At 35.4% G+C, this 15,318-nt stretch overlaps 2 protein-coding genes across 5 annotated transcripts; both read right to left on the bottom strand.

Moving 5' to 3' along the window:
• Positions 1-335: 335 nt before the first annotated feature.
• Positions 336-5,235, bottom strand: LOC121247183 (ubiquitin-conjugating enzyme E2 34-like). Of its 2 annotated transcripts, XM_041145533.1 has the most exons (12): positions 5,093-5,235; positions 4,910-4,979; positions 4,240-4,369; positions 3,758-3,812; positions 3,023-3,061; positions 2,832-2,895; positions 2,644-2,705; positions 2,508-2,547; positions 2,310-2,337; positions 1,684-1,775; positions 889-1,123; positions 336-522 (listed from the first exon to the last, which is right to left on the bottom strand). In XM_041145533.1, exons 1-12 carry the CDS (start codon positions 5,175-5,177, stop codon positions 391-393), a joined length of 1,032 nt encoding a protein of 343 aa, XP_041001467.1. In that variant the 5' UTR covers positions 5,178-5,235; the 3' UTR covers positions 336-390. The 2 variants fall into 2 exon arrangements, with proteins under 2 accessions (XP_041001467.1, XP_041001468.1); XM_041145534.1 differs by lacking the exon at positions 336-522 and having other exon boundaries at positions 601-1,123; positions 5,093-5,231.
• Positions 5,236-6,294: 1,059 nt separating this feature from the next.
• Positions 6,295-13,671, bottom strand: LOC121246493 (pumilio homolog 23). Of its 3 annotated transcripts, XR_005937122.1 has the most exons (11): positions 13,342-13,671; positions 12,849-13,212; positions 12,258-12,554; positions 10,902-11,069; positions 10,271-10,414; positions 9,774-9,893; positions 9,341-9,526; positions 8,505-8,653; positions 7,316-7,498; positions 6,495-7,066; positions 6,295-6,360 (listed from the first exon to the last, which is right to left on the bottom strand). XR_005937122.1 is itself a non-coding variant. In XM_041144670.1 (10 exons), exons 2-10 carry the CDS (start codon positions 13,191-13,193, stop codon positions 6,577-6,579), a joined length of 2,082 nt encoding a protein of 693 aa, XP_041000604.1. In that variant the 5' UTR covers positions 13,194-13,205; positions 13,342-13,671; the 3' UTR covers positions 6,295-6,576. The 3 variants fall into 3 exon arrangements, 2 of the variants coding, with proteins under 2 accessions (XP_041000604.1, XP_041000603.1); XM_041144670.1 differs by having other exon boundaries at positions 6,295-7,066; positions 12,849-13,205; XM_041144669.1 differs by having other exon boundaries at positions 6,295-7,066.
• Positions 13,672-15,318: the final 1,647 nt, after the last annotated feature.

Below are 15,318 nucleotides of genomic sequence, written 5' to 3' on the forward strand. Positions count from 1 at the left end.
GGAGAGGCTAATCAGAGTTTGGGACTCACCAATCAAAACAATGCCCTTGAAAATAGATGGGAGAGAGAACAAATTCCAATCCCACCAAAGGAATTATGATTTCATTCCACAACACCAAAAAAACAAAAGAAAGAGAGAAAAGCTTCTCATGATTGATGAGGCATCCCTCGATTGCTGTGAAAATTTGAAGACTTCTTGAGCCATTTACAGTATTTGAGAATATCAGCCCTGAAAATGGTTCCCTTTTAACATTCTGAGCATATCACCACTCTCTCCGTCCATTTCATTAGGCTTAGGGACCAACCATCTCATGGTGGCTTTCGGATCATTTGCAATTTAATCCCATTTTCATACTGAATAAACACAATACAAACTCAAATAATCAGCTCATTAGCATATGTTTCTTGTCTCCGTTTGCATTAAACCCTTCAGGTCTGCATTTGTAGCCTTCGAAACCAACCCCTCTTCACGACAAAACACGGTGGTTTGCACCATTGCTCCAGCAAAAACGCTATCTCTAGGCTGTCAAATACAGTACGGCAGTACACATAAAAAAAATGATGAGAGAAGAAGAACAAACAGAAGTAAGAGCACCAAAAATAAAACTCGAACAAAATTATGATAGCATGGCGGCCGTGTGCTGTTTGATCAAAAAACTAAAACTCAAGTCTATTACGATAACACGACAACCGTGTAATGTTTGACCATCAGTTGATAACCTGTCTGGCATTGCCATAAAACGAGAAAACATCATCAAAGATTGCTCCAACACCACTATACACAATTATGTTGGACACTATACTTGCGAAGCCTTTATGTCACTTGACCCCTATAAATATTACACTTTTCACCTATATATCAAAGTTGAAGCAGAGGCAGGGCCATTACAATGCCAAAGATGGAAACCAGCAAGAACATCAACCAAGTTGGGAATGACTGCTTCCTGTCGATTCTCATATCCTTCACAGCATCTACTCTTTTCATATCTTCTCCCACTCGTTTCATGGGTGTGGAAATTTCTTGAGATAGTCCTGCTGGCACCTGCTCTGCAGCAAGCTTCTCAGACAGCTGCTGCTGGTTATACTTATCCACATACTCAGAAAACAGTTTCCTGAATGTGGGGCTGTTATGATAAAGAAAACAAGATTCAATTAGGTTCAGAGTGAAACTATCTATCATCAAAAAACCTAAAACATTTTAAAAATAAGAAACTGATGCAAATTCCCCAATTGCTGGCACCAATCCTACCAAGGAGTGGATGATGTCTGAAAGCAGATAAAAGGTAAAATATAGTTACAATTTAAGTTCAAAAGCAATTGTGGCAAGGGGTGCACAAAGCCAGCTTCTATTCATTCCTTATATTGCATGATTTAGTCCTCGTTCCAAGCAAACATATGTTGCAGTCCAAGCACCACTTTTACCATATAAATGGCTGCAATTTAATATTATTCAGGGAGCTTTTTGGAAACAGATAAAAGGGATGTATCTGGACATCTGCTCATGACCCATTCACATACGTAGATGAAACTCATTGGCCATATTCACCCATATGTCATGGGCTTCAGTGCACAATGGTATATGCATAAAAGTGGAGGTGGAAGTCAAAAAACGACTTTCAAGTGAGACTTGGAACAGTTAAAAAAACAAGAGAAAAATCCTGTGTAGATGGTGCAAATTACTTACTTCTTACAATTAAAAGCAAGGGAAGCCTTGGCGAGACTTTGCTTCTCAGCAACAGTAGTGTTCACACTGCCAGTGGTAGGACTGTTGTCCATCTGCACGAGGGAAATGCATCCAGTCATAAACAAATCGTCAAAGAGCAACAAGAACTCCAGCTGTTCTTCAAGTATATTCCAATATAAGTAACTGTTGATATCTAACCACCGGAAACTTCCAGCCCATAAAAGATAATTCACAATTTCACACAATTGAGTTTTAATGGACCGAGTTCTCATATATTTTCTAGTATCTTTTCTATGTCCAATTAGCTATTCCTTTTGTACACGTCCTATGTATTTGAGCAATGCCTTTTCAAAATTTCAATTAAAAAATTATTTATTAAAAAACAAAACTCACTCAGCTCAATTAAGCCTTAAGCCAGCTCAAATTTTCTATTAATTGATACTTATTAAAAAAAATCCATTAATTGCTTGCTCATCAACTAATCAGACTGGCCAAATGTACAATTGGATTTCACAGTGGAGAAAATAACAAAAAAAATCACGAGCCGACTGTCTTAGTTGTTGAATGTAAAGGAGCAGAACTTATGTCATCCAGCTTCTATCATAACATATGAAACAGTAACTCACCATGAATGAAAGAAGCCCTGTGAGTATGCTGCATTATTGAGGGAAAAAAAAATATTAACGAAAGACTGAAAAAGAAATATAGTCTACCACAACAATTCCTTGGAACAATGAAGCTTGTCAACAAGCAAATAATAGTATTTCACGGTAATAGAGAACACATATCTGGAAAGTGTACTTCAGAAATACAATCTGTCCTACCTTGATACAGACCACATTGGATTCCAACTTTCAGGATGAACTGCAAAACAAAAAATGAAAGGCAAACAGAAAATCGATAAGCAAAGATTAAAAAAAAAGAAGGTTTTCTTCAACCAGTTCCATAAAAAACACTTACAATCGCTCATTGATAAGCATATTTTCTTTTGTGTCATGAACCGTCCGTTTGGGGTGGTCATGCTACAAGGCAGAAAATGGTGAATAAAAGTTAGGAGCAATCAATACCAATGCACTTAGAAAATCAGAATACCAACGCTGCAAGTACCATATTTCTTGGAAAATTATGGAATCTGAAAAATAGATTACCTAATTCCTGGTGGTTTATAGGGATATTGTGGAGGAAACTTGATCTTTCCATAGTAATATCCACCTGATCACAGTGAGCAGAGAAGTTTCCCACAATAAAATTAGATAAATGCCATGATCAGAACTCTATGAAGAGAGGACAAAACATGTTGAGAACCCGATCTCACACTCCAATGATAAACTTAACGAACCTGCAAAAGGTGTTCCTTCACTTCCCTCTAACACATAATCTGGAATAGAAGGATGAATAATAAAACAAGGTCACAAAAATGCAAGTATAATGATAAAACCTAAGTTAGAGAACAAAAGGGCAAAGGTAAGATCAGTAGATAAGGAATATCATGTAAATAAATCCACCACCAGATACGGTGGCATCCCTCTCTATTCAGACTGAAGCAAGTGTCACAATACATGAGCTAACCCTAAGGAAATAGGAAACACTACTTATAATAAACATTTACCAAGCAATTTGTATGATGGGATGATATGTTAAGGAATACCCTCTTGCTTGCATGAGATACAGGTCAGTGACATTGGCTACAAAAAGAGTGCAGTTGTGGACCATTCACATTCAGTTAGAAAGCACCTTTATTTATGTTGGTAAATTCCATCCCAAAGGTGCTAAAAACATTTAAAAGCTAAACAGGGATCCATCCAAAGATTCCAAACAATAAAAAAATATATTCTTTATATTACCCATTGGCCAATCTTATTGAGAATATATGACAAACAGTCTAACAGTTTATCTTCTTTACCTTCTATTAAATTAGCCAAAAGCCTGAATAACATCTCCTTATTTTGTATGCAAAAAGAGAAAAACAAAAGCGGTGGTAGAGTTCAATTATCACTATAGAAATTATTCTATTTTGTAACTTCAAAGGTTTTGCAGTATTCTGCAGAACAAATAGCATTTGGAATAAACTTACGCCACTCAAGAATGTCATTTGGTGAAGGACGGGCCACAACATGGGAAACTGGTTCCTACAAGTCATAGAAAATATAATCAACATCATATGCCTTTTCAATGGCCATATATCATCTAAGAATATCCAGTTCGAAATGGAAAACAATAGCAATGAAGCCTTCACTTCACAAATGGACGGTCTGACAGATGATCTTGAAACCTTTCTTTTTCTACTTTCAATTGCCAGATTTACGTCAAACGTTGGTTTGAATCTATGGCATCAACAACATGGTGGATGTGGATCACCATAAGGCCAAAACATTTTTCAGACATGGATGATTCAGCTGTACTCCAGCCAAACTTAAGCTGAACAAGGTATACTAGAGAGGAACAAAGGTCACTCTACAGATCCACATATTATGGACCTATAAATATTATAGTTACATAAAAAAAAATTATGACAATAACTACATAAAAATTTAGATGTATCAAAGGGAGACATACTTTACAAAGTGCTCTATATTCCTTCTGAAGGCGCTTGATACATGACTTTTCCGCCATCTCAGAAATACCAACAATAGTATTTGAAGCCCTAGCTGATATTTTCTTTAATACAAAATCTACTAGTTGTTGCCTGATAAACATAAAAGAAAATTAAGGCTATTAGATACTTATAAACGTTTCCAAAATATCTTTAGACTATGAACCTTTAGAAAATAACACAATCGTTTAACAAAGATAAAGAGCAGGTTCTATTGTGTGGGAAAAAAAAGCATGCAGCCCACAATTTTCTGGAACCATCAATTATTTGACCTGATGTAAAAAGAAGAAAAGCGATTGAGACAACAGACTTTAGGGAAGTGCTTCTCAGAGAAGCACATATAGGGGGACACAAAATAAAATGTAAAAAGCATTCATTCCTTCCTCTCCAGCAGTTAAACTCTTTTGTATGATAGAATTCTTCAAATCACAGAGAAACTCCTTAATTTAACATACGATAATATGTTTTCACCGCCGATTCATCATAATAGTTAGTTCGATCCCAATAAACGGAACAGAACGGAACCAAATCAAAGCGGCAAAACCATGATCCAACAATAAAAGCTAGGCAAGTATACACCAAATAGAAAAAAAAAAAAAAAAAAAAAAAAAATGAAACGGAAACCATTCTTACCAGACAGAGATCGGGGTGGCTGGGGCTTCAAAATTCAGGACTTTGTTCGATGCTCTCTTCTTATTATTCTCTATATTCCGAAATGGGTAAAATAAGGAGGGGCCGTTACGGATGAGGATTAGGTTTTAATTGAATCAATCAATGCATAAGAATTAGGGGTTTTTTGAAAGTATATACAGTTACCAGTGAAAGCTGTGATCTGAAGGGAAAATATCAGTAGGATTCGTTTCGGGAACGGTCTTCGTTCAAAGGGAAACTCATAAGACATTCTTGCCCCTTTTTATTTTCCTTTTCTGGTACTCGCGTCCGTTATAAGGTACGGTCAGTTTCGTCCACATGACTTTGCTTAGCCTACGGTCGACAACCCATTTCTTGCCGCGTAACGGCGTAAGAGATAACTGACCAGTGGATAAAAGAGAAATTTTACGTGGAAGTTTTACACTGTACACTTCTACATAATTAACATATTATTTGTTATATATTTTTTTATTTTAATATTTAAATATGTGTGTTTAAATAAAATAATAAAAATAATAAATTATATATTAGTTAAGTGAATATGTGGTGTAAAACTTATTTATAGCAAATAAAAAGTTCTTTTTTTCTTTTAAAGATTTACTGGCGTGTGAAATTATATTTTGAATCGAAAACAATAAAAACATCCATTTTCAATTTTAATTCATTATTGATAATTTACATCTCAAATTTTTTTTTTATAGTAATAACATAGTTTAAGGAACTTTTTTGTAAGAAAATAATCAAACCCGCTATTTATTGTCCATTTTTTTTTAAAAAAAAAGTAGACAAAACTTACCCACTTTAGAGTGGTTTGGATTCAGGGATGAGTTGAGATGGATTGAGATGGTTTATAAATAGTAAAATAAAAAAATTATTTATTTTATTTTGTATGAAAATTTGAAAAAGTTGTTTTGAGATTTGAAAAAGTTAAATTATTTATTATATTTTATATGAAAATTTAAAAAAATTATAATGATAAAATGGAATGAGTTAAGATGAATTTTGTATGCAAACGAAAACTGCACAAATAATTTTTTTTTAAGTGGATTAATTCTCTCTGGTCTCAACTGAATTTGTTTAGTAAATGGATCGGCCATGTTTGTTAACTGTAATACTTTTAGATAACTGACCAATGTATGAAATGTTTTTCTGGGTTCTGATGGCAAGGTCTCAAGTTACTAAAGTTGCACTTAGATAGTGAAATATTTTTAAGTATTCTGTAAATAATAGTAAAATAATAATAATAAAATATTAAATAGTAATGAATAGTAATAAAAAGTATATATAAAATAATAAATAATAATGTGGTATTATGAGAATACGTGAATAATAGTTTGGTAATATTGGCTGTAATTTAATGCTCTCTAGGCTGAAAATCTGTAGTACTTGGATTTCGAAGTACAAGAACTGCCGTATTTGCGAAGGCACAAAACTTGCGGTCAAAGACCAAAAAGCTCAACAGAAGCTTCTTTCAAATGAAAGTACAACAACTAGAACTAAAAGTAATTTCCTCTCCTACTTCTATGAAGCAAATGGAAACTTTTACAAAATCAAAGGCCAAACGTACATTATCCTTGAGTTGTTGATTAGGCAGCTTAGGTCAAAATTTACAATCCTGAACTGGGCATCTTTTCTTTCAACCACATCTTTCATGCTTTCAACTTCTTTTTGGAAGTGTTCAACTGGGCATCTTTTCTTTCCCTTTTCTTCCCCGTCTTGCTCACAGATTGGTCCAGTTCCTTGCTCTGGCCTACATTTTCTGTCATTTTACCCACTGCTGCAACATTATCAGACCCAACGTGACTTTTTCTCTTCTTCAAGTTCTTATTTTTCACCTGGGTTATATTATAGTCCACTGAGGTTTCTGGATGTTTTCTACTGTGCTGATCGGCTTTCTTTGGCTTGCTCTTAAAACCGGACGTGCTCAAAAATGGTACACCAGAAGAAAATTGATTGTCGATCTCTTTCCTCATTTCCTTCAGGTCTTTTGGGTGTGATGAATGCTTGGAGATGTCGGCAAGAAAACCCTCATTCTTACGTGGCTTGGCTTCACCGGAGCCAAACGTAGCATAAAACTCATCATAAGCTGATTGTTTTGATGCTAGTTTTGACCTCCACTGATCAGGTTGGGTGGCAAATCTGTTGTAATAAATAAGCCAAATGAATCAACATGCAATGGTTAAGAAGAACAAAAAACTTCCAAAATAATTTTTTGAAAAGCAATGCTAGAATAACTTATGCAAAGTAACTGACTATCCTATCCTTCCTTCCAAAGATAATTTCCTGTGGAGACTAACATAGATACAAGCAAAAACCATCGCAACCCTACCATCAGGTTTTCTACAATAATTCTCAGTAGATAAAAACAGAATATGTCCAACAGCTTACCTGTCAACATCGAGATTTCTTATTAGATAAGGGCCTTGCTTTGTCTTGGAAAGTTCACTTTGCACAGCTACCAACTCGGTTACTATGGCCTCTCTTAGAGACAAGTTACCAACAGTGAAGCACTTCTCTACAGTAAATGAACCTGATGAGTGCATTGAGAGCTCTCCAAAGTGTCCCCGAAGCCTCCAAACCAAGCAAAAGAGAAAAGGAACAAATAAGCAGATAGAAAGCAGGTTGAGAATAAAATGCATTAAAACTGTTCCCAAGATTTTCAATTTGAATTCCTGGAAAAGACCTAATAACACAGAGCAAATCAGGTTAAAAACATTATAAACACAGATAACAAATAAAATAGTTTGTCATTGAAACAAGCATATGTTTCCAAGGATATATCAGCTGTTAAACGAGGCAAGAAGCAACCCGAGTTTTTGTAAGTCTAACCCTGTTCTTAACATCTAATTACTTATCAGAAGAAAAGTCTGGGATCAAGAATGTGAATAAGCAACAAAAGTAACGACCATGTTTCAGCATGACCAGACCTATCGCTTCTTTTTTCTTTTTTGATTGGTAACCAGACCCATCACTTCTAGTGAAAAGTAAAAAAAATTTCCATAACCAGTAATCACAGCCTCAAAATACATTTTTTTCTCTCCTGATGGTTCTCATTGTTGTGAGCTAAGTAACACCATCGGATTCCTATAGTACTACAATTTGTTGAAGCTTCGCAAAGCACATCTTGATCCTAACCCTTCAAACCCGAGTAAATGGCTGTGGCGAGATGATAAGAAGCAAAAAATTTTATATGAAACAGCAGAAGCTCTATGGTGAAACTACCCTGCATTCTCAAACTAGTAGTCCAGCACAGCAGCTGATGTTACATATCATCAAGAAGAAAAAAAGTATTCATAAGAATATCTTATATATGCAACTTTTCTTAGCCTTGTAATTATTTATTACTTGCAACCAAAGTCTATCACACTTGTACATATATCCATACTTATTTCGTTGTAGGACTTAATCGTTTCACATGGAGATGGTATCATCCACAGTAATGACATACAAAGGACAATTAATTAATAAAGCGTGTCATCATCTTTCCCAAGCAATTGCATTCTATAAAAGAACCTTAGCAGCTTAAATAAGAACTTCAAAAGAGAATACAAGCTTCCAATACAGTTACAAGACATACTTCATAACTAATCTGCGCTTTAGTTTTCCCGAAGCATTTGAAGTTAGAAAAGCTTCAATAACACGTGCTCCCCCTCTGTCTTTCACTGCTTCAAGTACATGATCAGTTTCCATGGATGTGATACTCGTAACATAAGGCTGTATGTATTCCTGTGATATATGGTGTACTAGTATAAGCTCATAAATTATGATTAATTGCACAATAGATCAAGATGAGCTTCATTTATAATTATAGTGTCATTATATGGAACGGCAGAACAAATTTCTCCAGAAAACCTTTATATGCGAACTGATAATGAAAACTTATATGAGAACCGACTATTTTGCCAGGTTAAAAATTTAAACAGAACAGCCTGGCAACTCACACCATAGAAGTTGCTGAAAACGCAGCAAGATCCGACAGCTACTCTCTCTCTCTCTCTCAAACACAGAGAGGTAGGAACCCCTTTTAATGCACCATAAACAGCACTAGAAGCTCAACAAGGTTTCATTATGGGAAAAACAATTTTATGTGGTGCAGTAAAACAAAAAATAAAAATGAGGAAAACCAACCTCTCTAAGACAACAAGAAGTGCAAAAGAGCACCAGCCACAACTATTTGCAACAGCAACAAAAATAGAAATTATATGAAGCTAATATGCAATATTCTACATATTGCATAAGTTGATTTCACAGCTTCTAACTACAATATGGAAATAACCATTTCAAAGAAGGGTTTAAGACTTAGTTATTGGACTGAGCAAAACTATGAAGTGGGGATAATAGCGAGCCACCATAAATATATAAAAACAAGTGATGAAATGAAAAAAAAAAAAAAGTCCAAACAAAGTTGCATACACTTTGATATCGGAATACCGCCTGCAGAATCAGAGAACCCATGACATGCATCCTGACACCGCTGGGCCAGTTCCAGTTAGATTTATCTTCACAGAAGAAAAAATTATCAAGGAACAGTATTCTAGGAACAATGAATCTGGGGGACTCATTTGCTGAACATATTGCAGCAGTGAGGGCCTGACAACACTGCAAAACAACAATCAAACATGACCAAAATCAGAAAGTGGGCTCAGATAATGGAGCCATAATTATAGGAAAATTTGCAATTAGATTACTTTCCATGACTCTTAGTCATAAGTAACAATCATATTTAAATATCTGAATGAAAAGGAAAACTCAATTTTCTTGACGTAATTTTATTTCAGGATGAAAAAACAAAAATGATGAAGTATATAAATAAAAAGAAGAAAGAAACGAAGATAGAGTTATAAACCTTATGTTCGTGAGAATGAAGCCTTTGACTTGATGCAATAAGTGAAGCAATAACTCCTGATCTTCCCATTTCAAGAAGAACTGCAAATTTTGGACCTAGTTCTTCCCAGATCAACTCCATCTTGTGGTAAAATGAGGAAGTTAATAAAGAACCAAAATCAAATGCAGAAAAGGAAAGAAAATAAAACAAAAATAATGCAAGGGATGTTACGGTTCATTAATTTGTTGTAAAATGAATATGCCCAGGGAGCCAAAAATAATAAGACACTATGTAAATAAATGCGCGTAACTAATTTAAACTACATTCGCACTTAAGCTATGCATATAGTCTTATAGATGTTGGCACCAATACTGGATAATTGAACTTTTTTAATCAACTACCCAAAAAACAGTTAGGCCTTGTTTGTTTTCACGAGGCCTTAATCTGAAGTAGGATGAAGTGTCTTGAGAATCACACAAAACATAAGTGTATCAATAATTAAAAGTCAAGACACATACTTGATCTTGACATCTTGCATGAGAAATTAAGGCTTGAATAACAAAGTTCCCACAATGATGAGATGAAAGTTCAAACAAGGAATTCTTAAAAACTTTTGTAAACATCTCATTGTACAATACTTCAGGAGCCACTTCCAGAATGACCTACAAATGTTACACAATGAAAATCAAAATTAATAGAAGCTACCATTAGAAAAAAGTTAGCAAGATAAAAAGGGGAATAGAATGGATAACATTGTGACGCATTTGAAAATTGCTAAAGAGAGTTACTTATCAAAAAAAAAAAAAATTGCTAAAGAGAGTTAATAATTCTAGGGAACAATAGCACGATTTCGAGATACACTTGTAGTAAGTCCATTATCTATAGTGAAATACTCGTGTAACATTTGCGTGTCTACTTGTAAAAGTTATTGGGAAAAACTTATGGTGTCGTATGACATTGACTTGATTTCAAAAGAAAACTCATGCATGCACGAAAATACAAAGTTAGCTATTTTATTCATACTTATAAAAAAAACACAAAGTAAGCTATTCCGAGACCAGACACAACCCATCATAAAATAATAGATGCCTGTAAATAATATTCGATACAAATATGCTTTCACCCTTAGCTCTCAATAGGGTCACTCACCTCCATCAAATGGCTAAACGCAGTTTCTTTCATCAAATTTACAACATCTCGCACAATATCCATTTCTATGTAATTTCCTTCCAGGATATCTTCCTTGTTGCAGCCAAGAAGGATAGGAATTGCATGCAACAATTCTTCATCATTTCCCGCCAATAACTTCAGAGCTGTCTGCCACGTAAAATAGAATACAATTACATTTCAGCATGTCCTTGAAGCACAAAAAAAATCTCATAGAACAACAAAGTTGCTAATGAATTGTAAAAGCACATTACATCCATGCCATACTTTTTGATAGGTAAACAAAAACTTTATTGATATGAATAAGTAGGCTTGACGATATAGCAGGTTCACCATTGGATTCAGTTCTAAATAAAGTTAACGGGTTTCAGCAAATCCTGGGGCTTTCACATGGAGAATATGAAGATCAATTTAAAGTACTATTCACTGCGATTGAGGCGAGCCACGCGCTTGAAACCAAATCAAATTTTAAGAAAAGTAGGGAGTTAAAGCGTCTTTCATGGGCAATCAACTACGATGCTAAGGGAGGTAACTCAAGTCGAGGGAAGACTAAAGGGAGGGCATTGTGAAGACATTCTCGTAGTGGGATTTTCGGGTAGAGGATTAGTTTTACAGGAAACAAGGAGCTGGGGTTGGGGATGTGTGTTACATTCCAATTCAGGCTTGGTGTATTTTGGGTAGGTTTCATGGACTTTTTGGGTCATTAGGGGCTCTCTAGTATGGGCTAGATGTTTTCTTGTATAAGTCCAGTGTACTTGGTTACTCCTATTGATATATATAGTATTTTTACTTATAAAAAAAAAAAAAGAATAATTAGGCTTGGTCCAAGTACACGGGACATATACAAGAGAAAGCGCATGCATCCATGGCATATTAGCACTCACCTACACAGGAAGAGCAGAAAAATCCAAGTAGCATAATAAAAACTGAAAAATAAGCCCAAATATAGACACCCACCAGAACTGAAAGAAACAAAGATTGAAGTACATTTCTGCACTCTAAAATTCATAAACTTACTTGGCTAGACAGACCTAGATTCACAACCTGAAATCTTGTGCAATAAGAAAGAGTTTTCTTTCAATTATTCATAAACTTAATTGACTAGTCAGACCTAGACCCATCAACTAAAATCTTATAACATTAGAAAGCTTTGCTAATCTATAGTAGAAAGCTGTCTTATGGTTCGTCTTACACACTTACTCAAGAATCAAATTATGTATATTAAATTCAAGATACAAATTTTTACATATCAAGTTATCCAAGCATTATTGCTTCAGATAATAAATATCTTAACTTAGCATACAAAAATAGAAGATATAAACAATAATTGAAACATGCCTGCAAAACCAAACTGCCGAACTGATCAACTTGCAGAGTCTTAATCTCTTTTCTAGTACGCTTTATCATTCCAGACACAAGAAATTTCAGTAAATCAGGGAATCCCTGCTGAAGATGTGAATAATCTCTGTCAATCCGAGATGCTCTCAAATTCAATCGCTCTGCCAGAACTGTCGATGACTTTGTGACATGAAAGTCTGAATCTATTTTAACTCCTTTACAAACGCAAAGAAGACTACGAAGAACATGAGATCCATAGCAGCTACACATCAAATCAATCGGATTGGTGACAACAACCTGAAAGAACAAAGAATTGACATAAGAAAGAAAGTGTTTGATTTTTCTTTACTTTTATTCTTTCAAGTGTTAGATCTTTTTTTTCGATGTCAACTCGTAGTATATAAAAAAAAAAAATCATTTGGGAGCAGAATAGCATTCAATTGCCAAGCTACATAATGTGACTAACTGAGACGTTTGTGGCCAAAAATGCTTCAAGGGTAACCAAGACCAAATTTCTAATAAATGTATTTCCACTGAGAAAATCCTCACACGCTCCTCACAGCCTACAGAAACATGAAAACCCGTAGATACCTGGCATAAAATAGTTAAAGTCTCTTCAACAACTGAGTAGACATCATTGTCTTCAAGAAGCTTAGCTAAAGACTTGATAGCTGTCTCAGCTACGTGAGACCCAGATCTATCCATTGCAATAGAAGGGAAGTCCTCGGCACAACTTTGAAGGAAACCACAGAGGTGGTCCACATCACAGCCCTCGAGAAGGGTTTGCATAGTGTGGCTTAGAATATAATCTGTTGCAAGTTCCAATTCTTTTCCCCTGGTTTCCTCAAGAGCATTACCGCATATAACTGACCGTTCCTCAATGTCAACCCCATCACTTTCAAAAAGATTTGACACTTCAGAGAAGTACTTTGCCATTTCAGGGTCAACCTGTTTCCTACAAAAAGTAGTCAAGTCAGATGATCCTTGTATGCACCACGACTATGAAAATTTCATAGTCATGCAGGGTACGAACATTAACAAAGCATCAAAAGATTAATCATTTGCAAAAATAAAGTCATGATACCTGACGTGTGCTGTTTGTGATGCAGAGGTACTTTGATGTTTTGAGAATTTTCTGCCTCCCACGGATCGATCATTGGTTCGTCCAGATATAGTTTTTTTGGAATTGTCCCCATCAAACTCATGTCTTTCTCCACGATCCTTTCTAGACATACCCTTCTTCCCTTTTCCCTGTCTATATAATGCATCCTCCCTGACCATTAAGCTGTCCTCCACAAAGCCACAAGTCCTATGTCTTCTTGCTGGCAATGCTTTTGAACCAATGGAAACCATAAGCACCCCGTCAACTTGTTGACAGTGGACTCCTACCATAAAATCCACAGTAAGATAGACAAAGTAACCATAAAGAATTTGAAAATCAAAGCATTGCCAAGCATCATGTTGAAATCAAATTATCATCCATTACAAAATAAACAACGTTCATTGGGAGACCTTGGGGATTTTTTCTTTAGTACTTTGAGTTTGTGGGCTAAAACTTTTGTAATGGATGATAATTTCCAGAATTTGTTTTAGATTTCCTTTTGTTTCTAGAAAGTAGTAGGTATCTCCTTTGTATACGTCCTATGTACTTGGGCTTATGCCTATTCTTGGAAATAAAATCTCTTATTACTTATAAAAAAAAGAAAACCTAAAGTGAAAACGGTGAATGAGAGTGGTATGAAAACTGCTTTCTTAAGCATGCAATTGATTCTGAGTCTGAAAAATGATAAGAGTATATTTAAAACTCGAAACCAATATTGCACGAAGAAAAACTAAACCTAAAAAATCAACTTTTTCATGTGATCTTGGTATGATTCCATTCATGCCACTGTTTTATAGAAGGTTCTTAATTGGGAAAAAAAAAATTGAATGAAAGATCTCACTTCATTGAATTGGGTCCGTGAGTCACTATGATGCTAAATTGGGTAATCCTTTTAAAAAAACAAAATACAAGATTCATAGTTTTAACTTTAATGGAAAATGAAAAATATAATGATAAAAATAAATAAATGAGAACTAAGGACCCTACAAACCACGTATCAACGGCCAAAGCACATTCGTCCGAAGTATCAACAAATTGGCGACAAGCAGAGCAACACACAAAAAAAAAAAAAAAAAACGATGAGTTTATAAAGTTATCAATAAAATTGGAACTCAAAAGATTGGAACTCACACCCACCAATGATAAAATCAGTAAAATAAAAAATAAGGGAGGTATTTGGCCTTCTCAGTGGAGAAACAGTACAAATTAAGTACCAATAATAATATATTGTATACACACATATAACAGGAAAAAAACAACAAAGAGGACGAAGCAAAGCTTACTTCACGTTCCCCCTTGATGCACTGAATTTCCTAACACTGGTTGATCTGTCACTAATGCAAGTGGGGAACATAATATCCAGGAAAAGAAAAAAAATGGAGGCTCAAGTAAAGAACAACAAAGGGCATTACTCATTAGTCCTTCGGCTTTTCTTAGTGAACAGAAACGGAAACATTAAGTACTGTAACGGGATGTAAGATGGCCTCATCCATTCGACAACAAAAGATACTCAAATAATTTTCAACCCAAACCCAGATCAGGGAGAACCAAACAAGCAAAGCCAAACCCAGAAATCTTGAATAAAATCAAGCTATTTCAGCCAAGAACCGAAAATTCCCCCAACCATAATTAACGATACAGAAGCAATTGACAGAAGAATTCAAGAAAGTCTAAATGCGGTTTTGGATGACGTTACAGACCCTAAGCCTCTCGGTATTTCTGTGCTGCAGTGCTGCTGTGCCTGAGTGAGACTTGAGCGAGAGCGAGAGAGAGAGAGAGAGAGAGGCGCAGAGGAGATGACAGAGAGAGAGGTTGAGAGCTGCGGCGCAAGGGAGAATCTGGGAGATGAAGTGATGAAGTCCAGAGGAGAAACCGGGTTGTTTTGATCCTTCGATTTTTTTTTTTAAAAGACCCGGTTCCGGATTTAAAATCCGGTATTCGGTCCAGGTGGACTTAGGT

Source organism: Juglans microcarpa x Juglans regia, chromosome 1S, assembly GCF_004785595.1.
Source record: "Juglans microcarpa x Juglans regia isolate MS1-56 chromosome 1S, Jm3101_v1.0, whole genome shotgun sequence".
Classification (NCBI taxonomy): Eukaryota; Viridiplantae; Streptophyta; class Magnoliopsida; order Fagales; family Juglandaceae; genus Juglans; species Juglans microcarpa x Juglans regia.

Bases quoted from the DNA above. Each gene is read 5' to 3' on its own strand.
- LOC121247183 (XM_041145533.1), bottom strand. From the start codon at position 5,177: ATGTCTTATGAGTTTCCCTTTGAACGAAGACCGTTCCCGAAACGAATC. The intron at 4,980-5,092 runs GTAACTGTATAT...TTCGGAATATAG, and splicing joins TCAGATCACAGCTTTCACTG to AGAATAATAAGAAGAGAGCA. The intron at 2,548-2,643 runs GTAAGTGTTTTT...TTTGTTTTGCAG, and splicing joins ATGCTTATCAATGAGCGATT to TTCATCCTGAAAGTTGGAAT.
- LOC121246493 (XM_041144669.1), bottom strand. From the start codon at position 13,649: ATGGTAGGAGTCCACTGTCAACAAGTTGACGGGGTGCTTATGGTTTCC. The intron at 11,070-12,257 runs GCATGTTTCAAT...TTTACGTGGCAG, and splicing joins TCGGCAGTTTGGTTTTGCAG to ACAGCTCTGAAGTTATTGGC. The intron at 9,894-10,270 runs GTATGTGTCTTG...TTTTACCACAAG, and splicing joins ATGCAAGATGTCAAGATCAA to ATGGAGTTGATCTGGGAAGA.